At 42.5% G+C, this 25,144-nt stretch overlaps 1 protein-coding gene across 1 annotated transcript in view; it reads left to right on the top strand.

Moving 5' to 3' along the window:
* Positions 1-23,325, top strand: part of rab23 (RAB23, member RAS oncogene family) — a 46,071-nt gene extending 22,746 nt beyond the window's left edge. Inside the window, exons 2-7 of the mRNA XM_078541792.1 lie at positions 6,783-7,046; positions 11,430-11,515; positions 12,386-12,542; positions 16,498-16,580; positions 19,836-19,928; positions 22,252-23,325. Coding sequence (XP_078397918.1) covers positions 6,892-7,046; positions 11,430-11,515; positions 12,386-12,542; positions 16,498-16,580; positions 19,836-19,928; positions 22,252-22,391 — 714 coding nt within the window. The 5' untranslated portion in view covers positions 6,783-6,891 and the 3' untranslated portion in view covers positions 22,392-23,325. The remainder of the gene's footprint in view (positions 1-6,782; positions 7,047-11,429; positions 11,516-12,385; positions 12,543-16,497; positions 16,581-19,835; positions 19,929-22,251) is intronic.
* Positions 23,326-25,144: the final 1,819 nt, after the last annotated feature.

Genomic DNA, 25,144 nt, shown 5'->3' with positions numbered 1-25,144 from the left:
TCTCCAGAACACAAAATAGGACAGAGTGTTTGGAAAGGGCTAGGAATCTAACTTCAAGCACATCAGATAAAGGGACGACAATGAGAAAGGGGACGGGAAATACAGGACTGAAGGTGTTGTATCTGAATGCACGCAGTATACGAAATAAGGTAAATGAGCTTGTGGCGCAGATTGAAATTGGCAGGTATGATGTGGTGGGCATTACGGAGACATGGTTGCAAGGAGATCAGGACTGGGAGCTAAATATCCAAAGATATACATACTATCGAAAAGATAGGCAGGTTGGCAGAGGGGGTGGGGTTGCTTTGTTAGTAAGAAATGAAATTAAATCGATAGCAAGAAATGATGTAGGGTCAGATGTTGTAGAATCTGTGTGGGTAGAGTTGAGGAACCGCAAAGGTAAAAAAACCATAATGGGAGTTATGTACAGGCCTCCGAACAGTAGTCAGGATGTGGGGCACAAGATACACCAGGAGATAGAAAAGGTGTGTAAGAAAGGCAAGGTTACAGTGATCATGCGGGATTTCAATATGCAGGTAGACTGGGAAAATCAGGTTGGTAGTGGATCCCAAGAAAAGAAATTTGTGGAATGTCTACGAGATGGCTTTTTGGAGCAGCTTGTGGTGGAGCCCGCTAGGGAACAGGCAATTCTAGATTTAGTGATGTGTAATGAGGCAGATTTGATAAGGGAGCTTACGGTGAAGGAACCCTTAGGGGGAAGTGACCATAATATGATAGAATTTACCCTGCAATTTGAGAGGAAAAAGCTGGAATCAGATGTAACGGTATTACAGTTGAATAAAGGCAACTACAGAGGCATGAGGGAGGAGCTGGTCAGAATTGACTGGGAGATGAGCCTAGCAGGAAAGACAGTGGAACAGCAATGGCAGAAGTTTCTGGGAGTAATTTGGGAGACACAGCAAAAATTCATCCCTAGGAAGAAGAAGCATACTAAAGGGAGGACGAGGCAACCATGGCTGACCAGGGAAGTCAGGGACAGCACAAAAGCTAAAGAGAAAGCATACAATGTGGCGAAGAGCAGTGGGAAACCAGGGGATTGGGAAGCCTACAAAGACCAACAGAGGACAACTAAAAAAGAAATAAGGAGGGAGAAGATTTAAAGATGAGGGTAAACTAGCCAGTAATATAAAAGAAGATTGCAAGAGTTTTTTTAGATATATAAAGGGTAAGAGAGAGGCAAAAGTGGACATTGGGCTGCTGGAAAATGACGCTGGAGAAGTAGTAGTGGGGAACAAAGAAATGGGAGGAACTGAATAGGTACTTTGCGTCAGTCTTCACAGTGGAAGACACGAGTAACATCCCCAAAGTTCAAGAGAGTCGGGGGGGGGGCGCAGAGTGTATGGTGGCCATTACCAAGGAGAAGGTGCTAGGAAAACTGAAGGTGGATAAATCACCTGAACCAGATGGATTACACCCCAGAGTTCTGAAGGAGATAGTTGAAGAGATAGTGGAGGCGTTAGTGGCGATCTTTCAGGAATCACTGGAGTCAGGGAGGGTCCCAGAGGACTGGAAAATCGCTAATGTACCCCCCCCCCCCCCTCCAAGTTTAAGAAGGGAGTGAGGCAAAAGACGGGAACTACAGGCCGATTAGCCTGACCTCGGTCGTTGGTAAGATTTTAGAGTCCATTATTAAGGATGAGATTTCAGAATACTTGGAAGTGCATGGTAAAATCGGGCAAAGTCAGCATGGTTTCATCAAGGGGAGGTCATGCCTGACAAATCTGTTAGAATTCTTTGAGGAGGTAACGAGTAGGTTAGACAAAGGAGAGCCAATGGATGTTATCTACTTGGACTTCCAGAGGCCTTTGACAAGGTGCCGCACAGGAGGCTGCTCAGTAAGATAAGAGCCCATGGTGATAGAGGCAAGGTACTAGCACGGATAGAAGATTGGCTGTCTGGCAGGAGGCAGAGAGTGGGGATAAGGGGGTCCTTCTCAGGATGGCGGCCGGTGACTAGTGGAGTTCCGCAGGGGTCAGTGTTGGGACCACAACTTTTCACTTTATTCATTAATGATCTAGATGAAGGAACTGAGGGCATCCTGGCTAAGTTTGCAGATGATACAAAGATAGGTGGAGGAACAGGTAGTATTGGGGAGGCTGCAGAAGGATTTGGACAGGTTAGGAGAATGGGCAAAGAAGTGGCAGATGGAATAGAACGTGGGGAAGTGTGAGGTCATGTACTTTGGTAGGAAGAATAGAGGCATAGACTATTTTCTAAATAGGGAGAGAATTCAGAAGTCTGGAGTGCAAAGGGACTTGGGAGTCCTAGTCCAGGATTCTCTTAAGGTTAACTTGCAGGTTGAGTTCGTAGTTAGGAAGGCAAATGCAATTGTGGCATTTATTTCGAGAGGACTAGAATATAAAAGCAGGGATGTGCTGCTGAGGCTTTATAAGGCTCTGGTCAGACCACATTTAGAATATTGTGAACAATTTTGGGCCCCGTATCTCAGGAAGGATGTGCTGGCCCTGGAGAGGGTCCAGAGGAGGTTCACGAGAATGATCCCAGGAATGAAAGGCTTAACATATGAGGAACGTTTGAGGACTCTGGGTCTATACTCGATGGAGTTTAGAAGGATGAGGGGGGAACTGATTGAAACTTACAGAATACTGAAAGGCCTGGATAGAGTGGACGTGGGGAAGATGTTTCCATTAGTAGGAGAGACTAGGACCCGAGGGCACAGCCTCAGAGTAAAGGGAAGACCTTTTAGAACAGAGATGAGAAGAAACTTCTTTAGCCAGAGAGTGGTGAATCTATGGAATTCATTGCCTCAGAAGGCTGTGGAGGCCAGGTCATTGAGTGTATTTAAGACGGAGATAGATAGGTTCTTGATTGGTAAGGGGATCAAAGGTTACGGGGAGAAGGCGGGAGAATGGGGTTGAGAAACTTATCAGCCATGATTGAATGGCGGAGCAGACTCGATGGGCCGAATGGCCTAATTTCTGCTCCTATGTCTTATGGTCTAAAAAGTTAAGTCTGGTGGGTGCATTTAGGTATAAGTGAAGTTTTAATGGTGCGGTGAGTCTTAATTCCTGTCAAACAACCCCTTTGACCCTGAATATTTAATTTTTAAAAGTGTGGCGTTTCATTCCTTCAGAATTTAATTAGCGTTTGACAATTACAAAAAAATCTTTTTGTCTCTCTCAAAATCCCATCTTTTCTTCCCTCCCTTTGCTCTGCTTTCTGTGCATGATTTTACAATGAATTAAATAGCCTAATGTATGCTTCCTGGTCTAGACTTTGTGTGTCTGTAAGGATTCTTTAGTCCAGTTGTTGAAGAGCCTCAGTGTTGCTTGCCGTGTTCTGTCATATGGCAAATCTCCTGGGTCAGAAGTCCAACTAGAACAAGTCTATGATCAAAAGCCTATGAAAACTCTCTGGGTAACCATCAGTGTAGTGGAGGGTAAGTGTCTTTCCTTCACTGCTAACTACAAAAGCTGGACTATTAATTCTACTTCTGACATTTTATAATTGCTTACCTTCCTCCAGAGGAACTGGTTGGCCTTAATTTTAACTTGTACAAACCCTATTAAACATTTCCTCATTGCCTTGTTCAGTCCCTTCCGCTATACTAATTCTATCCAAGACTAAGGTCATGGTTTACCAACAACAATGATCACTGCGCTCCTATGTGCCTCAGAGACTTGGACAACCTATTGCAGGCGCCTCAAAGCACTGGAGAAGTACCAACAGCGGTGCCTTCACAAGATCCTCCAAATCCAATGGCAGTAAATGTTGTCCAACTGCAGCGTCCTCTCCCCAGCTAACTTGCCCAGCATCGAGGTGCTAATCACTCAAAACCTGGGCTGGACTTGTTGTTCGTAAGCCTGACACCAGACTCCCAAAGCAGCTGCTCTATTCGGAATGCAATCGCAGCAGTAGGCTACCAGGAGAACAGTGGAAGCGCTTTAGGAATGTCTTCAAAACATCACTGAAGAGGTTAAACATCCCGCCAACTCATGGGACACCCTGGCTTGTAATCAACCAATTGGAGAAGGTTCATTCTGGAAGGCACTAAACACATTGAGAGATTTTGACAGGAACACGCAGTGGCGAAGTCAAGGCATCGGAGAGTGCATAAACCTTCCAACAACTCATCCACCCGACCCTTGAAGCACAACCTGCCCTGCATGTGGAAGAGTTTGCAGATCATGCATTGGGTGTATCAGCCATCTCAGAACCCATCAAACCAGAGTGGAAGCAAGTCATCCTCGATTCCGAGGGACTGCCTAAGAAGAAATCTTAATTCTGCAAACAGTGTTTCTGATTTTAAAGCTGTTTGCATTCCTGTCCAAAGATTTCACTGTGTTTGGATTGACTTTACTCACAACAGTAGATTAAATGATTATCTCTTTGTTCGATTCTGTTTTGTATTGCAGCTGCATCCTAGAAGAGCCTGTTGCTAGTGACACTTGGCAACAGATAACCAGAATGAAAAGACATCAAATGGACAGAAAATGCAGTAATTTAACAAATTACCAAGTAATCAAGCCCTGATTTAAAACCTTGTGTCATATTTAGAATCCAACACTTCTTTGTCAAATTGACATTTGCCAGGTGCTCTTTCAATCTCCCCAAATAGCTGAGCCATTCGGACTAGGCAAATTTCAGGTCTCTGCCAACTAAATCAATTTATGGTTACAGGAGAAAAGGGTGCGCAAGGGGAGTGGGACTAAATTGTTTTCATTCTTTAAAAGGATGTGAATGTCACTGACAAGGCCAGCATTTGTTGCCCATCTCAAATTGCCCTTGAGAAGGTGGTGCTGAGCTGCCACTTTGTATCACAGCAGTCCATGTGGTGTGGATACTCCCAGAGTGCTGTTAGGGAGGGAGTTCCAGGATTTTGACCCAGTGACAGTGAAGGAATGGTGATATAGTTGCAAGTCAGGATGGTGTGTGACTTGGAGGGGAACTTGCAGGTGGTGTTCCCATGCATCCGCTGCCCTTGTCCATTTGGGTGGCAGAGGTAAAAACAGAAAATGCTGGAAAAACTAAGGAGGACTGGCAGCATTTGTGGAGAGAGAAACAGCTGGAGCTCTGAAGAAGAGTCTGTATGACTCGGAGCTGGAGCACCGAAGAAGTCTTACGGACTCGAAATGTTAACTCTGTTTCTCTCTCCACAGATGCTGCCAGACCTCTTGAGTTTTTCCAGCATTTTCTGTTTTTATTTCAGATTTCCAGCATTTTGCCTTTATCTGGGTGGTAGAGGTCACGGATTTGGAAGGTGTTGTTGAAGGATTCTTGGTGAGTTGCTGCAGTGCATATTGTAGATGGTGTACACTGCTGCCACTGTGCATCAGTGGTGGAGGGAGTAAATGTTTAAGTTGGTGGATGAGGTGCCGATCAAGCGGGCTACTTTCAACTGGATAGTGTTGAGCTTCTTGAGTGTTGTTGGAGGTGCACTCATCCATGGAATAGATAAGTATTCCATCTCACTCCTCACTTGTGCCTTATAGATGGTGGACAAGCTTAGGGAAGTCAGGAGGTGAGTTACCCACCAAAGAACTACCCAACCTCTGTCCTACTCTTGTATCCACAGTATTTGAGACTGGTCCAGTTCAATTTTTGGTCAATGGAAACCCCAGGATGTTGATAGTGGTTGATTCAGCGACAGTAATGCTGTTGAATGTCATGGGGCGATGGTTAGATTCTCTCTTGTTGGAGGTGGTCATTGCCTGGCACTTGCGTGGCACAAATGTTACTAAATGGATGGCTGGTAGAGACACAGTGGGCATGTTGACCTCCTGTGCTGTATCATTTGTTGATTTTTTCTCTGCCGGGGCAGCAGTATTCAAGGTTCCTTCATTGTTCTACATCCTAATCAACATCCAACCACCTCTGCGTGTGTGGATGTCATAGCAGCTGATACTACTGTAATTTCCCTGACATGATTGAACAGCCCCCAGTCACAGCTCATGTCCAGTTGCAATTTGGAAAAGGTGTGTCACAGTGCCCTTGAAACCGTACCCCAATGAAGAGGCTGCATTCAGATAAAGAGGGGAGAAATACAGTCACTCTTGCTTTCACTGGATACGCTATGGGTGTCAGTAACTGAAGTTCAACTGTGCATTTTACATTTATTCAATTTATAATCTCATCCAGTGGGTCATATGAAAAAGCAAAACAGTGTAATCAGCATTGTTTCTGTTAATTTGGGATTTTGAACAATTGGACGGTGACTTTCAGCGTTGAAAAAGATACTTATAATTTATCAATGTGTTTTTTTGCTCAGATTTTGTTTTTGCCATAAACTAGTGTAAAAGTTATCTGTAGTATGAGGAAGCAAAATGGCCTAAATTTACTAGATTACATAGAATTATACAGACTTCAGCTGCTGACAAAACAGCCGTCAGATTGCTGTGCTGTGTTAGGATAGTTGTGCAAGATCTTGCAAGTGGCTTTGGAAGATAGAATATTAGTTAGGTATTGCCTGATCCAAGAGGCAGACAAAATGAAAGCACTGGTAATCCTGGCTACTCTTGACCAACTAATAGCTGGTTCCAAGGCAAGAGTTTCTGAAAAGCAGCTTGACAGCTCTGTTGTCAGCCAGGTAATGATGCGTGAGAGTTATGGAAGGACCTGTTGAATTTTTCATGATGTGCGTAATGCATTGTCGTTGGTTTGGTTTCATTGCGGATGGACAACGTAATATAGCTTCTGTCAAAAGGTTGCGTTTCCTACAGAGACCAAAACGTGCTTACTGCGAGAATGAACTAATGCTTATAAAACATGAGGTCAAGTAATTTCTCTTGTTTCCATTGCAGGTTAATGAACTAGAGAAAGGCAGCATTGCTTCTAACTGCAGGTAGTTTGGCCACAAGACAGCATCCCTCAACAAGTGTGTTACGTCAGATCCATACACGCAGTCTGACCATGCTGGAAGAGGATATTGAAGTGGCCATCAAAGTGGTGGTGGTTGGAAATGGTGCAGTTGGTAAATCAAGCATGATTCAGCGGTACTGCAAGGGGATTTTCACTAAGGACTACAAGAAAACCATTGGAGTGGACTTCCTGGAAAGACAGATTCAGTGAGTGAAGACCTCTGTACTTTAATACATTTAGGATCGACTTGTTGTAATTTCTGGGTCACTCCAGATTTTTGTGGTGGGGGGTAGGTGGCAATAAATTCGTTAGAAGGAAAAAACAATTTTAGCAATTAATAGAAGTGCAAGTTTCAAGACATCCAGTACTCTAGAGGATTTATCTGTACTGTTCTATGTCAGTAATGTGTGCCAATGACAATGCACTTTTGGATGTTCACTTAATGCAGTTCACTGCTGTTGCAATGAGTTTACTTTGATTTGATAGAATCATAAAACCCTACAGTACAGGAGGTAGCCAGCAGACCCACCTTGCCTGTGCCAGATCTGTGCAAGAGTTGTCCAACTAGGCCCACTCCCTGCCCCTGCTTTTTTCCCAATTCCCTTTTTGAAAGTCAAAGATTGCAACCACTTGCTGAGCAAATAAGATTCTGCCTTCACCTCTCTTTGCCAGTTATCTTGAAACATTTCTCAATGACATGGCTGGTTAAGGTAGTGAACAGCTAGGGGCATTATAGACTTGCTAAGTCCCAGCTTTGGTCTTTGAGTTAACTGGTTTGGACACCCCTAGGTTAGGAAATGGGAAGGTGGCCAGGCTTCCTCTGACTGACAAAGCTCTGGGTCCTGCTGCTGGAGATGGCTATTTTTTCAGTCATGGGATGTGGGCGTCACTAGCTAGGAATCCCTAATTGCCCTTATTCAGAGGGAATTTAAGAGTCAGCCACATTGCTGTGGGTCTGGAGTCACAAGCAGGCTCGACCAGATGAGGACGGCAGATTTCCTTCCCTAAAGGGCATTAGTGAACCAGATGGGTTTTTACAACAATCAGCAATGGTTTTGTGGTCATCATTAGACTTTTGATTCCAGATTTTTATTGAATTCAAGTTTCACCATCTGCTGTGGTGGGATTCGAACCTGGGTCTCTGGAATACTAGTCCAGTGACAATACCACTATGCCACTGCCTCCCCTATCTAACCCAGCAAGAGCAGGATCTCTCGCTTTGCCCTGTTAAGTCGTCTGCCAATTGCTATTGAGACTTAGACATGAAGAAATCCCATTTAGCCCAGATACTGGAGGATGGACCTCAATTGTAGAGCTGCAACCAAGAACAAGAGGGAAGAGAAGAAAATATCTCTGGATGGGATGGGGGATATTTCAAAAGAAAAGGGGGAAAGAAAAATGATTCTGGAAAACAGTTCCTGAAAGTTGGAGTCACTGAACTTGGTGAGTTTTGCTTTTCCTTTGATTCTTTGATTCAAATTCAGACTCAAAGGATGAGAGTTTCCTCTTTGTCCCACTTGTAAGAAGGTCCTATGTGCAATTAATTCATCTCCACTCAGTTCCTAATGGATACTGGCCCACAGTATGAAAATGATAACAGTGGCAGGCAGTTAGCAGTCTCACTCCTGGAAATTTCAGGAGAGGAGGGGATAAAGATAGGGAGAAAATGTCTCAAGAAAGGAGGGAGGAATTATAAGGGTATTGGGTGTGAAAGTCACAGCGTCAGAAGAGGGGATACTGCTGTATTTGGGGGTTTAAATAATTTATTGTGGCTGAGGAGCACTTTCACAATTTACACGTGGCTTGTGGGACTGAAAGGGACCGAAAGCCAATAAATCCCCAGGGTCCGCTAATCTATATCCCAGGGTACTAGAGGAGGTGGCCATGGAAATAGTGGATGCGTTGGTTGTCATCTTCCAAAATTCTGTAGATTCTGGAACAGCCTCAGCAAATTGGAGGATGGCAAATGTAACCCCACTATTTAAAAAAGGAGGGAGGGAGAATTACAGACCAGTTAGTCAAACATCAGTAGTTGGGAAAATGCTAGAGTATTACAAAGGATGTGAAAACAGGACACTTAAAAAAAAAATCAACGGGATTAGACAAAGTCAACATGGATTTATGAAAGTGAAATCATGTTTGACAAACCTACTAGAGTTTTTTTGAGGTCAAACTAGCAGATATAGATAAGGTGGATGTGGTGTATTTGGATTTTCAAAAAGCTTTTGATAAAGTCCCACATATGAGGTTAATGTGCAAAATTAAAGCCATAGGATTGGGGGTAATATATTGGCATGGATTGAGAATTGGTTAGCAGACAGGAAACAGAGTAGGAATAAATGGATCTTTTTCGAATCGCAGGCGGTGACTAGTGGGGTACCGCAGGGATCAGTGCTTGGGCCCCAGCTATTCACTATATATCAATGGTTTGAATGAGGGAACCAAATGTAATATTTCCAAGTTTGCAGACAACACAATACTAGGTGGGAATGTGAGTTATGAGAATGTTAAGAGGCTTCAAGGCAATTTAGACAAGTTGAGTGAGTGGGCAAATACATGGCAGATGCAGTATATCGTGGATAAGTGTGAAATTATCCACTTTGGTAGGAAAAATAGAATGGCAGAGAATTATTTAAATAAATTGGGGGAAATGTTGATGTACAAAGGGACCTTGGTGTCCTTGTACACCAATCACTGAAAGCAAGCATGTAGGTGAGCAAGCAGTTAAGAAGGCAAATGGTATGTTGGCCTTCATTGCAAGAGAACTTGAATACAGGAGCAAGGATGTCTTACTGCAGCTATACAGGGCCTTGGTGAGACCATACCCTGGAGTATTGTGTGCAGCCTTGGACTCCTTACCTAAGAAAGGATGTACTTGCCATAGAGGGAGTGCAGTGATGGTTCACCAGACTGATTCCTGGGATGGCAGGATTGTCATATGAGGAGAGATTGGGCTAACTAGGCCTCTATTCACTGGAGTTTAGAAGAATGAGAGGGGATCTCATCAAAATGTGTAAAATTCTGACAGGACTGGACAGACTGGATGCAGGGATGATATTTCCCTGGCTGGGAGTCTAGAACAAGGGGTCACAGTCTCAGGATATGGGGTAGGCCATTTAGGACTGAGATGAGGAGAAACATCTTCATTCAGAGGGTGGCGAACATGTGGAATTCTCTACCACAGAGGGCTGTGGAGGCCAAGTCACTGAATATATTTAAGAAGGAAATAGATTTCTGGACTTTAAAGGCATCAAGGAGTATGGGGAGAGAGCAGGATTATGGCATTGAGATAGAGGATCAGCCATGATCATTCCGAATGGTGGAGCTGGCTGTAAGGGCCAAATGACTTACTCCTATTTTCTATGTTTCTGTAATATAACTGACTTAGAAATCCTTTCAATTTGCCACGTGCAGCAAAGCAGAAACATCATCTGCCCCATAACATTGATGTACAAATCTTTGACCACAAAAATGCACGAAAAGTTATAGCTTTTGAAATAAACTGACATTTTTATTTGTTTTGAAAATGGCTTTCTTTTATGTTCCTCAGAACATCCGGAAGTGCTGCTCATTCAATGAGTTGCTTTTGACGTTATTTTATGGAGAAAAAGAGGCAACAATTTGTACACTGCAAGATCCCACCACATCAAATGAGATGTCTGACTAGTTTTACTTTTTTTGGTGTTTGTTGAGGAAGAACAGCTATCTTGGGCTCCTGGAAAACCCTCTTGCTCTGTGAGCAGTGGCACTGCACAATTTTTAAAATTGACTTGGGCCTCACTTTGTTTAATACCTGATCTGAAAGGTGGCACCTCGTCAGTGCTGCACTCCCACAGTGCTACCTCGGACTAAATGAGCTGCTTAAGCCCCGGGTAGGCCTCAACCCACAACCTTATGGTTCAAAGTCAAGAGTAACTGAGACAAGTTGATGAGTAGTAAAATATTCACGAGGTAATAACGGTGATGTTACATGTTGTGTTTCAACAAGTTACGATTTGGAGACTAGGATCCCTCACCTGAATTGCTAGAGGGGCAGTTGAAGGAATGTTCACTTGGGCTGCTCTTGTACATCTGCCAGCATTTGGCAGAGTTTATTTTTACCTGCCCTTTGAGCAAAGGAACAATTGTGCAGAGCAATCTTTAGAAGAGATGCAATAAAATGGTTGAAGGGAACAAATTGTATTTCATAAACAACTCTATAATAAGGCATCAGTTACTAATTAAAGAGAAATGTTCCACTTATTGGTAATTACTTTGAGCTTGATTAAGCACAAGAGTGCTCAATGTATTATCTTTTGAAAGTAACCACTGTAACAAGCAAGCAAATTGATGTATAATATTGCAGCAAACGATAGAAGGCAGTCATAAAATACCAGTCTGAGCATGTGATGTGATGATTGTTCTTGTTGATGCCGAGCAGCTGTCGTCGTGAGACCAGAGCTGATTGGATGTGGTGAGCTGTCTGTAATTGAGCATGGTCAGACTAAATAAACGCTCCATTAAGTGTTCCGCATGGACAGCAGTCACAAACTAATTTAGGAGTTTCCAAGACAAATGATTTGATCTCAAGTGTCCCATTTATCTTTCAGAGTTAATGATGAGGATGTCAGATTAATGTTATGGGATACGGCAGGCCAAGAGGAGTTTGATGCTATAACGAAAGCCTACTATCGAGGTGAGTCTAGTTAAGTGTTAATAGAATACATCTGTAAGAGGATGCCAATTGGAATTTTCCTGTAGTTTGTTTTCTGACTCAGGTATTCAAACTTGTCACAGAATCCAGATGAAAATAATTATTTAGAAAAGGAACATTTTTTTTGACCCTTTCACACAAAAAGGACATTTCATAATTTGGCCTTTTATAGAGTGAAATAGCATATTGCACGTAACTGGTACAGACAGATCGACAATACATCTTCTGTTAGTGGATCCTAAGAATTGATCTGTTGCACAGTAATTATACTGGGTGGATTAAATAACAAGTGTCAAAAAGCACCAAAAGCTGGAAAAATAGTTTTAAATATAGCATCAATCTCTGAAAGCTACTTATTTCAGCAAATGGATGTGTTAATTCTACTATCTCTGATCCCTGACATTGAAACGAGTGTCACTTTGTTGACTTGTACTAGTCCCATGAGTTTTCTCTGCTCTGATGAAATGCTGTGTAAACCACATTACTGAGCCATAACTTGTGCTCTAGAATGTTGCACTAGAGTAGTGCAGGATTTACCAGGAAAAGGTTGGTGTTGCTTCTCGTTCAGCATGGATATTTCCTGTATCGCTGTGTAGAGAATTCCTTGAAGGTATCTGGAACAGTCTGTGTGCTTTCACCAAGCATTATTCTTATTCTGCCCCAAAGTGCTGGCTGCTTTGGTAATACAGTACCCCAGTTCCAGCTATTCGTTAAAGTAGTCTGGTGCAAAGTTAAATCGCTGATCATTTTCAGTGGGACAGAATTCAAATTGCTGTTGCTATATGTTATAATATTCATCAAAGAAAAGATCAGTTGCAATTCTAATTTGATTGTTTTGGTGCTTTATCACAGGTGCTCAGGCATGCGTGCTGGTGTTCTCCACGACTGACAGAGAGTCCTTTGAGGCTATCCCAAGCTGGAAAGAGAAAGTTGAGGCTGAAGTTGGAGATATCCCTACAGTCCTGGTACAGAACAAAATTGACCTCCTGGATGAAACTGTACTTAAAAAGTATGTGGATATTGTTATATTCAACTCAGGTTGACTGATTCGTAAATTATTGGTAATGCTTTACTCACTCAAAAGAGAGACAACAACAATTTGAATTTACTTGCAGTTTTAAAATCATAAAATGTTCCAAGGTATTTTACTGAGCATTATTAAGTAAAATTTGGCACCGAGCAACATAACATATATTGGGACAGGTGACCAAAAGCTGGGCCAAAGAGATAGGTTTTAAGGTGAACCTTATAGGAGGAGAGAGAGGTTTTAAGGTGAACCTTAAAGGAGGAGAGAGAGGCAGAGAGATCCAGAGCTTGGAGCCTAGGTAGCTGAAGGCACAGCCACAAATGGTAGAGTGAAGAAAATTTTCTGAGTGCAAGAGGCCAGAATTTAGAGAAGCACCAAAATCTCGGATACAAAATGCAATGAGGGTATTTCTGGAGGGATTGAAACTTGAGGCCAGTGGTGTGGGGGAGAGAAAGAGTGAGACCTTTGAAAGGTGAATGGAAAAATAGAATACTATAGAGCTGCAGACAATAATAAAAGGAATCATTTGCGCATAGATTGAGAGGATTCCTATCAACTGGTAGAATATTGTTGACATATTAGCTGGGCTTCCTAAACTGTGATGGTTTTGTTTAGCACTTCTGCAATTAAAAGTCTAAGTGCAGCTTTAAACAGACCCTCTGTACAACTTCACTGATGCAGGTAAGGAGATTGAAGTTGGTGTGACAAATTTGCTTACAGTTGTAAAACTGGAAAGATTATAATAGCAGGAGGTGGGAGTCGTGATCCTGATTTGTAACAAGTTACTTTTGTTATGGGGTGTATTTTGGATCCAGCAAGCAGTTGAAAGTGTTCTTTTAAGCCATTTGGCACACGGGCCAAATAAAGTTTCATTTTGCTTTTGTGGAAGAGGTATCACTGCTTGACCCAATTCCATTTTCGCTCTTGATCATTTTCCTAAATACTCACAAAGGAAGAGACATGTGAGTTTAATTGACATTCAATCTAAATATCTGGGTGCCATTGCTGTTTCAGTACATTGTGAAAGGCCATAGGATCCTATTGAAAAGAACCAACAACACCAACCAACAGGAGAATAGGAAGAAAGAATTTAAGATGGTAAAGATGAAGATTTGCAGATTTAAAAAAAAAATCATTTTGATTAATGTTATGGTCCTAGCCCAGACCCACGAGTTGTTGTTATTATCCGGTTAGGGACTAATAATAAAAGCAAAATACTGCAGATGCTGGAAATCTGAAACAAAAACAAAAAATAGCTGGAAAAACTCAGCAGGTCTGACAGCATCTGCAGAGAGGAAGACAGTTAACGTTTCAAGTCCATATGACTCTTCATCAGAACTAAGGAAAAATAGAAATGAGATGAAATATAAGCTGGTTGAGGGGGGTGGGACAGATAGAGCTGGATAGAGGGCCAGTGATGGGTGGAGGCAAAGAAGAGATTGCCAAAGATGTCATAGACAAAAGGACAAAGGGGTGTTGACGGTGGTGATATTAGCTATGGAATGTGCTAATGGTGACATTAAGGGTAGAAAGCAGGACGAGCAAGGGATCGAAATGGGCTAAAAGGTGGAGATAAAAATAATAGAAATAGGTGGGCAAAGAAAAATATATATTTTTAAAATATAAATTATTGGAAAAGGGGGGATCGGAAAGGGGGTGGGGATGGAGAAGAGAGTTCATGATCTGAAGTTGTTGAACTCAATGTTAAGTCCGGAAGGCTGCAAAGCGCCTTGGAAGATGAGGTGCTGTTCCTCCAGTTTGCGTTGAACTGCACTGGAACATTGCGGCAGGCCAAGGACGGACATGTGGGCATGAGAGCAGGGTGGTGTGTTGAAATGGCAAGCGACAGGGAGGTCCAGGTCATGCTTGCAGACAGACCGAAGGTGTTCCGCAAAGCGATCACCCAGTCTGCGTTTGGTCTCTCCGATGTAGAGAAGACTGCATTGGGAGCAGCTAATGCAGTAGACTAAATTGGGGGAAGTGCAAGTGAAGTGCTGCTTCACTTGAAAGGAGTGTTTGGGCCCTTGGACGGTGAGGAGAGGGGAAGTAAAGGGGCAGCTGTTGCATCTTCTGCGGTTGCTTGGGAAGGTACTGTGGGAGGGGGTTGAGGTGTAGAGGGTGATGGAGGAGTGGACCAGGGTGTCCCGGAGGGAACAGTCCCTACGGAATGCCGACGGGGGGGTGAAGGGAAGATGTGTTTGGTGGTGGCATCTTGCTGGAGTTGGCGGAAATGGCAGAGGATGATCCTTTGAATGCGGAGGCTGGTGGGGTGATAAGTGAGGACATGGGGAACCCTATCATGGTTCTGGGAGGGAGAGGAAGGTGTGAGGGCAGATGTGTGGGAGATGGGCCGAACACGGTTGAGGAGCCCTGTCAACCACCTTGGATGGAAAACCTCGGTTAAGAAGAAGGAAGACATGTCAGAGGAGCTGTTTTGGAAATGTTTTGTTTAAAGTGGACAAAGGTTGAGATTCAAGACACTTGCTCAGTGAATAAAGCCACAAGATTCCATGGGTTTTGAACAAACAAAAAAAACTTATTTTATGTAGTCAGAAAGATAAAATAATTTACAATATCTATACTCTAACATTTAGGGTTCATATGAGGTGTATGTGAATTAACAGGCAAACTGTGGTCGAACACAGCATTCTGCATAATAAATGCCAAATGCGACCAAAACACAGTCCATGGATTTCTCAGCAGCACACCCAGACATCAGTAACACTGAGTGTCAACCAATCTCACTGAAGCTCTGTCCCTCTCATGAGGGGTTCCAGTCTTCACCTTCAAAGATCTAACCTTGGAATTTTCTCCAAAAGTCACTCCAACTTGGATAACATCAACAACAGCCCACTTCGTAGGGTTTCAATCTCGTCTCCCAAGATTCTGTTCCCCTGGATTCCCGAGTCTGCATTTGAGCACCAACCCACAAGCACAACTTCAGATCTTCTGCCGCGCTGAGCAGTACACTACAGCTCCAAAGCGATGCCTTTGCCCCAATGACCCACAGTATGGAGTCACCAACCTTTGGCTGCCTTCTTGGATCTTCAAGGCTTCTTCTGAGCCCTCTTCACTTAAAGTCTGCTCCACTCAGTCCTTTTCCAGTTTGGAACCTGTTTCTCTGCTGCTCTCTTTTAGCTGAACTGAGACCTGTCCTGTTCCTGTCCCCTCTCTGGGACTCTTTTGGGACCTCTCCCCATCCCCTGCCTGGGACACTAGTCTTCCATGGTGCTCTGCCCCCAGTCACCTGACCTGGGGTTTTGTGTTGGTTTTTGTTTTATTCTTGCACAGGCGCACTGGGCCCAAAGTACGTAAAAACTGCAGAACCGTGCATGTGTAGCCCACTCCCGGTCTGCGCGTGTGCAAATACTCCAAGGTCCATTGGGAGTTGAAGTTCCTGACCTCCACTCTCAGCAAAATAAGTATAATTTTCATAACGTTAACAATGTGGACAGAATATGTCCTTTACAGGATAAACCAAAGGTGCAATGGGGGATAGCAAGCAACAAGCCACCAACATACGAGCATTAGTAGGCCCCTTGAACTTGTTCCGCCATTCAGTTTAGAACATGGCTGTCCTTTGTGTTAACTGTATCTATAACTCTTAATATCCTTGACTAACAAAAATCTATCAATCTCTTTTTTGAAATTTTCAATTGATCCTGAGCCTCAATAGCTTCTTGGGACGTTCCTGCTTTCCACTACCCATTGTGTGAGGAAGTACTTGTTAAAATCAGCAATCTTAGCAATGCGAAAGCAGCAATTATTGCAGAGAAAAAGGCACCTTGCTTTTGAGGACTAATAAATTTACAGAATTAGTGTAAATCGATATACATCTATGTAGGAACTGTAGTAACTTATGCTCAATAAGCTGCTAAAGTGCATCTTTAAAAAGGGGGGTGCTAATTTTTATGTTTTCTTTGGTTTTGAAATGCAGTGAAGAGGCAGAGGCACTAGCTAAAAAGCTGAAACTTAGGTTTTATCGGGCTTCTGTGAAGGAGGATCTAAATGTCAATGAAGGTGAGTGTACCTAGCGAATCTCCCTGTGTAACCTTGTATTTTGTCAGTAATATTTATTTTGCAATTTAAAATTTAGCCTTGTTCATATTGGCGCTTACCACAATTTGCTTACATTGATTATAGATTATATCATAAAAATAACCAAAGAGTCTAGTCTCCATTTTGATCCTGGTGTTCACATCCTTTCATGACCTTGTCTTCCCTCTTCCTGTAACCTCTTTCAGTCCTAAAGCCCTCTGAAAACTCTCTTCCTCCATTTTTGGCTTCCTTATGCAATCCAGATTGCTTTCGATCCCTCCATTGGTGACCATGCCTTCAATTTAGGCCCTTAAGCACTGGAATTCCTAATTCTCCTTAAAATCTCTTTCCTCCTTAAAATCTCTTTCCTCCTTTAAGGAAGTGTTTTAAAACCTTCTTTTACCAAACTGTGCTAATATCACCTTAAATGGCTTGGCATCAAATTTCAGTCGGCAAACACCCCTGTGAAGTGCCTTGGAATGTTTTGCCAGGTTAAAGGTGCTATATAAGTTATTGTTGATTGCTGCAGTGGACTCTCCAAAAACTGTTAATTTTCTCCCCTGAATTTTGTGAATTGAGCAATGTGTTTGTGTACTGTCACCCAGAACTTGAAACTTTCAATCCAGCCTGAATTGGTGAGATGACATCCTCCAGTTTCTGGCTGTAAACATCCCAACCACAATAAAGTGGGTAGTTTGAAACTGCTCAGAATGTGTTTGAGTCTGCCGCACAAAACTACCCATAATTTCACTGAAGTCCCAGAGGATGGCAACGGTAATTGTTTTTTCAGATGTCTAGGCAGAGCAGAAAGATCCTTTATTATGTTGGTTCCAGTTTGTGTCTGTACGTAGCTCGGCAATTAGGAGGTTCACCCATCCCAGCGGTCATAGTCATATCTTATGTACTTGATTTTTCTTTTAAAACAAACCCTTATTTATCTGCATGTCAGGAATATTTGTTCTTGTAAGAAGGCTTTAATAACTGTTTAAATGCTGATAGCTTATGGTGTTTGGATACATTTGTCAGAATTTTGTGCAAAATTATAATATGATACTTGTTTTAAACTTAAGCTGAAATGCCAGTTAGAGGGTGCATTTCTTCGGTCAAAAAATGCAAGCACAATAATGCCGTCTATGGAAGCTTGCTTAAAACCAGTAGTTAAGATTGTATGTGCAACATGTATTTTTTTAAAGCAAAGAAAACAAAGTCTATATTTACTATGTTCATGACAAAACTATTTAGCTCACCCGTCCTGCTGTTTCCTATCGAATTTATTAGTTTGATTGAACCTCTCAAATTTGATTAACCTCCTGCAGAAGGTGATTAACAACAATTAAAGTTCAAGACATTAAGCCAACTTCTCACCTTATCTCCACAGAGCAAGTCAGTGGTAGGTTTTTTTAATGTAACAAGGCAGTACATGTTTGTATCTTATTCTGTGCAAAGCACAGTTGATATTTCCGAGATGCCACTAGAGGTGAAACCCATACAGTATTTAGCTATAAAATCTATGGCCCGAATCTTCCACGAAGTGGCAGTCACTGTCAGATTGCCGCTCCGCTCGTCCTTTTCTGCGCCTCTGTTCCGCATTTCTGGCTGGGTCTTCCAAGCCCAGTTTCTTCAGAAATGCAGAGTGTATAGTCCCACAAACAGCTTCATTACAGCACTGGAACATCAGGGGAGAAGACCCCTGATGGTCCCTTTTTGAACCATAGCTGCTGTAATGTAAGTTTAAGTATCCAGCGTAAATGTTTATGAATGTTTGAATGAATGAGTGAATGGGCAGGGTAGTAGAGTGGGTAGTTGGGTAAGGTAAGTAGGTAGGATGGCATGTGGGTAAGGTTGTAGTTGGGTAGGGTGGGTGGGCTGGTAGGTCAGGGCAGTCAGGTGGTTAGTGTGGTGAGGAGAGGTGGCTGAGTTGGGTTGTGGGTAAGGCAGGGTATTTGGGGTGGGTGGTTGGGAGGGATAGTCGGGTCAGGGGTAGTCAAGGGTCAGTGGGAGTGATTAGGGGGGTCAATTCTGTAATTAGCCAGGAATTAGACTAGGATTTTTCTGCCTAACACTTCCTGAGTAACTATTTGGGTAAGTAAATTGGAACTGTCTGAAGTCTCCGAGTCGGAGATGTTCGTGGCAATCCCTGGGGAGCAGGGGAATTGCCCATTGGAAGTTCAGACTTCCCAGGCAATTTCCAAGGAAGCCAGGTGCATTGTGATTCCATGGGGTCCTGATGCGTACTCTTGTTTCTGACAATCCGCAGGCTGGAAGATCTGGGCCTATGTTTATTTAATAATGGTCTTCATTTCCAGAAATGTTTCCACCTTGACCAAAATTGCTTTTGGGAGCTTCGTCATTCTGCTTTTTGTTTAAAAAGTGCTTGCAATGGCGCAAAATCATACAGCGCAGGAGGAGGCCATTTGGCCCATTGTGCCTGTGCCACCTCTGTGTAAAAGCTTTTCAATTAGTCCCACTCTCCCTGCTCGTTGCTCACTAACCAACACATTTCTCCCTCAGTATTTAAAATGGTCCTTCCAGTTTTGATTTGGGTGGACAGTGTGGTGTTGTAGCTCTTTTACTGGCTGTTTTGGGGATTTATTGAAGCTATCATGGGGGAAGATTTGGCTGTTTTGGATGACCGTGATGTAGGTCCCAACAACTAGATCAGTAGAGACGATGCATCACCTGGAAGATCGGAGAAAAGGGATAACTAAGGGTGGTATATCTGCTCCTTAGTTGAATAAGGATTGGAGAGCTGTGGCGGTCAGTACCTAGTGGTGGTGACTGAATACTTTTATCCGGTTCCTGATTTTTGTCATCCAAGTCCATTCCCAAAATCCTAACCCATTTGATCAGCTGTGTGTCATATCCAGTAAGAGCACCAGGCTAGGGGTGTTGGAGGTGTTACATTGAGCGGTGGTACCTCCTGAGTACTGTGTAACCCCATTGCTTTCGGTGTGTTTATCGCACAGATGTTTTGTTGCAATTCATTGTAAGAATGGCTATGTTTCATATTGTGAGGAATACTTTTATTTTGTTCTTTGAATGTATTGAAATATGCTGAATTAATTTATTCTTGAAATTAATTACGTTTTAGAAGTTTGTGTTGAAACAAACCATTGTTTCAATATCTCTAGTTGAAGGGCTTTTGCCATCACACCGGATCCGGTATATCCAATAATGACTTTAGAAAATGTACACAATGGTGGGAAGATCTAAATTCAAGTTATTTTGTCTCCACAGTCTTCAAGTATCTGGCTGATAAGTACCTTCAGCGACTGAAACAGCACACCACTGAAGAAAAGGATCAAGTGCACACGATAAGCAATCGCATAGGTACTTTGTGTCTCATTAACTCATAAAAATACCTGAGTTGTGATTTCCATGGCCTTGGGTGCCATGTACATCTGAGGTGTCAGAGTTTGAGTGTTGGAAAGGGAACTATCTGAGACCAGATGATGCTGTAGGTGAGATGAAAACCTGACATGTGGAACTTCAAATTGAGGGATGAAAGTCTGCTCTAGCTGTTGATTGTAAACCAATTTTTTGTGAGAAGCTCCTATGTTGAAGACTGCACCCCAGCAAATAGCTAATCCGCAGCTTCTTCTCCCTCAGTCTCCTCTGCACCACAACACAATTGCAGATGTTGGTCTATTCAATAACTTGCTTGTCTCTCTCTTTCCCCTCATCCCCTTCAAACCCCTCAGTTGCTCATCTCTACTGTTGCCCTGGTACAATCCCCACCTCTTCAGTTAATGGCTTGGTTGTTCACTAGGTTTACCTCAAGCGATAGGAAGGAAGATTTACATATATTTAATACCTTTAAGGATCTCGATGTCCCAAAGCACTTTACAGCCAATGAAGTGTTTTTGAAATGTAGTCACTGTTGTGATGTAAGAAATGTGATGGCCAATTTGTACACAGCAAGATCCCACAAACAGCAATGCAATACTGAACAGATAATCTGTTTTGTTGATTTGGGGATAAATATTGGTCAGGACACTGGCTTTTAAAATGATGCCATGGGGTCTCTTTACACCCACCCGAGACTGCAGCCAGGGCCTCAGTTTAGTGTCTCGTCCAAAAAAATGACCCTTCCAACATTGCAGCACACTCTGTGTTGCACTGAGAGACTAGATTTTTATGCTCAAGTCACTGGAGTGGGACCCATAACCTTCTAACTCAGAGATGAGAGTGCTACCGGCTGAGCCACAGCTGACACAATACCAATCCTCTTCTCCTTCCAGCCAAATTCTCCAATTTGACATCATCTCAAAGATTTCTAACTTTTGGTAGACAAGAAATGCAAATTTCTCCTGTTCAAGTATTTTTACAATTCCCTTTTGAAAATCACTATGGAATTTGCTTCCACTGGCCTTTCAAGTTGTGCATTCCAGATCATCATAACTTGCTGTTTTTTTTTAAAAGTTCCTCATGACACCTCTGGTTCTTCTGCCAATTACCCTAAATTTGGGCCCTTTGGTTATCGACCCTTCTGTCACTGCAGCAGTTTCTTCTCAAAACTCCTCATGATTTTTGAACACCTCCACCAAATCTCTGCTCTAAGGAGAGCAACCACAACTACCTCAGTTCCTCCATGTAACTGAAGTCCCTCATCCCTAGTATTTTCTGGTAAATCTCTTCAGGATTGTCCGAGGATCAGTTTTGTCCCTCTATCCATACTCCCCTGGGAGAAAGGATAGCCGAGGCCCCAGTCCCAGAAGCCGCAGAGATTTCCTTTGCACAGAGACAAACAGTACTGAGTAGAGACTGAGGGATACCCAATGCTGAAGCTCTGCTGTAATTGGGTTGATTTGCAGTGGATATTTAGTCACTACAAGGAAGAAAGAAGAAAGTGCCTTGGAATCTTTTACATCTATCTGAGAGGGTGGGAAGGCAATGTTTGTCAGCGTGTGGCCCGTTTATCGCACCGCATGGTGCGTTGAAGATAGCTATGTGGCTGTGTACCTACTCTGCTTGGAAACATTGGTTTAATGCCTCATCTGAAAGGTGACACTTCCGGCCTCACTACTGCACTGGAGTGTCAGCCTCTCAAGTGGAGGCTGAATCCATGACCACCTGACTCGGAGGCAAGAGTGCTACCCATCGAGACCCTGGTAAAGTGATGGTTCTCATGGCAGCAGAAATAATCAAGTTTGGGTGATGTAAAATTTATCAGGTAGCTGCTGGAAGCAGATGGTCTGGGGCTGGTGGCACAGCTTGTCCAAACCAGTGTTACTTGTTTCCTGTCGCACGTGTTGAAGCTGCTGTTGCAGAAACTCTCTGAAAGCTGGCTGCAGGGACAGTGCCAACAGTCACAGCATCACAGAACTGTCAAGCCAGAGTTGTTTCATTTAATGGGGGTGAGGGGCATTGAAAGTGTCGGATTTACGTTGTCGGTTTTAAGTTATTGTTTGAGGAAACTCCATCCAATCTCCATAGGGAAGCTGACAAAAGATTAATTGTGTTGATGTGTAAGTTGCACAAGTTATTTTTAAAAATACATATGAAGTTGCAGCCAAAGTTAAACCTTTGTGCAAGTCTGTGTATGTATAGTTTTGGAATAGGCATGAGACAAAGGCAGTCATTAAGAACTGTTAGCACTAGCTGGAATTAAAGTGTTTCACATTAAATCATTGAAACTCTTCTCTTCTCCCAGGAGTATTTAACACAGCTGGCAGCAGTCACTCTGGCCAGAATTCCAGCTTGATAAATGGTGGAGCAGTTATCAGCCTTCGGCCAAACAAGCAGAGGACCAAGAAAAGCAGAAGCCTTGGGGGCCGCTGTGGAAAACTCTAGCCACTCCATTGCAGCACAGCGTCAATGTGTACTGTCTGTGCAACTGTTGAGATCAGTAAGGGTTTTTAATTTAGATATTTTGACACTTCAGCGGTAGGTTATAATTGTGGACACTGCAGTACTTGACTATCCACGGCTCGGTTAGTGCAGAGGCTTCGGAAAACAAATCACTCGGTCCAAACTCGGCTGAAGGTTGTGTTAGTGTAAAAGAGGAGCCATGCCTGGCTGTAAACGGAACACGCAATCACTGGCATGTCTGATTTGCTACAGCTTTGTGTGGATTGGTTTGGAGATATTAGGTTTGTTTACAGGTTAGTCACCTGCTTTATTCCGAAAATCAATGTGCTCAAGTTGTGCAGCCTTTCTGCATCCAGCCAGATCTACGGCATTGTCTGAACGGAAAGCAGTATTGAATGCAGTGTGATTAATCCTTGAAAGCACTTTCTTCAAGTGAGAGAGTATCCCAGTTACCAGGACCAAGAATCACCAGACTGAGCTTAAAATACTTTCCTTTAGGGAATCTACTAAAAACCCTTTTTTTTAAAAGAAAGCATTGTAATTATGAAATTATGTTGTCATTTGAACAGATGTAACGAAAACATTGCCATTTGTGCTTTACATTTGTGATCGTTAATTGATGGAACTAACACTAATGACTTGTGCAATATTTCAGTGTTGGGCGCAGTTGAAGCGAGATATTTTGCTACTAGGAGTAGTATTTTTTTCATATTCAGATGGTTTGAGTTGATTGTACTGTTTAGATATGTGTTTTAAAAAATTGGCATTTGATATTTTAATGTTTGTAGACATAAATTTGCTGTTTGTACACTTAAGACGTTTTTCTATTGAGAATGTGTAATCATGTCTGTCGATTGTTTGCATGTAAGATTTTTCTTCACAAGCCTTATTATTCAGAACAAGAGATTTGCATGAGTGCCAATTCAGTGCTGCAATTATTGGCTTTGTCTTTCATTGTTTCTAGTGAGTAAATAAGAAATTCCACACCAGGATTCCAATGACATGGTAAGTGGAGCCTAAGCAGGGGCCCATGTCTAAAGTTGCTTTACCTGATAACACTACAATTTTTATACGGTACTGTGTGTCTAGAGATTGCAAGTTACTGACTGCATGATTTTTATTTTTAAATTACGCAGATTAAAAGTTGCTATACTCCCCCCCCCCCCCCCCCCCCCACCCCGCCCCCGGGTCCAGGGTTTCTGTTATGTTCAGTTTGCAGCTGCCTGTAGTAACCAAGTAACAGCACCCAGTTAATGGATGACACTATATTGCTGCAGGGTTTTGTGGATTTTGACGTAATCTCCATTTTCGCAGCACGCTAAACCTAACTGCAAAAGTACGGAATTGACGGTTAGGAAAGATAAGCTGGTCCAGCAAGAAGCCTGTCTCTCTTACATGATGGACAGGTCCTCATGACTGAGCACTTCCTCCCTCTCACCTTACCTCTCCCCACAGCCACTTAATTGCCTAGAAGAGAAATAAAAAAGCCTGGGCTAACTAGGGGAATAATGTTCCTGGAAAATTCCTCTTCACCCTCCTCAGGCAATCAAAACTATTCCAAAACTGGTGTAGACTGATATTTATTTTTCAGTCACCCAATTAAGTTTCAGATTTTTAAATCTGCAATTAAAAGCACTGCCAGGGTTCAGGCACTTTGAATAAAATATCTTCCCTTGTGGTGATGTCAGGAGAATAAAATTGTCTGTGCTGCTGACTTGCATCACTACAGAGGAGGTCTTCACAACCCCAGACAGGATTGTTCATTGTTTAAATAGCTGAAATAAGAGACCAAATGAATTATTCTACTATTCACAAGAACACAGATGGGTTAAACTTTTAAGTTACAATGAGTTGAACTAAAACGCAAATTTGGATTTCTCCCAACACATGATGACTGGCCATCTGTGCTTATCCATTCTTACCATTTGGAGCAAATAAGACATCAACTTCCCTGATTCTACTCAGTGTCACTCAGTTTAGAAATTTGCAAGAAAATAGCACTTGCCAAAAGAAATGTGCATTTTGAAAGCTGTGTCCTGATGGTTAAATATAAAACATTTAGCTGCCATTTTCTCAAAGAATTTTACAGCACAGAAAAAGACCATTGAACCCAACTGATCCTTGCTGGTGTTTATACTCTCACGACCATTAACACTGCAAGAAGTATCATTCGCTACTAAAGATTTATTTTTTGTAATAGATTTTATTTAAAAAAGCTACTGTGCGTGTAACTGTATGTGTGTGTGTGTATATATATATATATATACACATATATATATATATATATATATATATATACACACACATATATGTGTGTGTGTGTGTAATATAAAAAATGTAGACTGAAGTTTGATGCAAGTTGTTTTAAAGCCAACCTTATGCATTGGTCCAAGATGTGGGTTTATTGCAGTTTTGAAATTCCAAGCTGTGTTTCATGTTTATTTGGGGTCACTTTGTACAGTGCTAGAAAACTGATGGCACATGTAGTAAGGAGCAGGGACAAAATGCAAATACAGGAGAGATTAAATAAAAAACACAAGTCAATAAATGCTGGCCCTGCCGATGATGCCAACACCCTGTGAATGAATAAATACGTTTCATAAAAATTGGTGCCTGAAAGAGGAGGGGGGTTGAGATTTGGGCCATTAGGATGAAAAGTCTTGCATGTGATGTTTAGCCAGAACTTTCATCGTGTGCTTATTTCCCCCGCTGTGTTTCCAGAATATCCTGGTTTG

The sequence above is a fragment of the Cetorhinus maximus genome, chromosome 5 (assembly GCF_964194155.1).
Source record: "Cetorhinus maximus chromosome 5, sCetMax3.hap1.1, whole genome shotgun sequence".
NCBI classification, from domain to species: Eukaryota; Metazoa; Chordata; class Chondrichthyes; order Lamniformes; family Cetorhinidae; genus Cetorhinus; species Cetorhinus maximus.
This window is presented reverse-complemented; position numbering and strand designations above follow the sequence as displayed.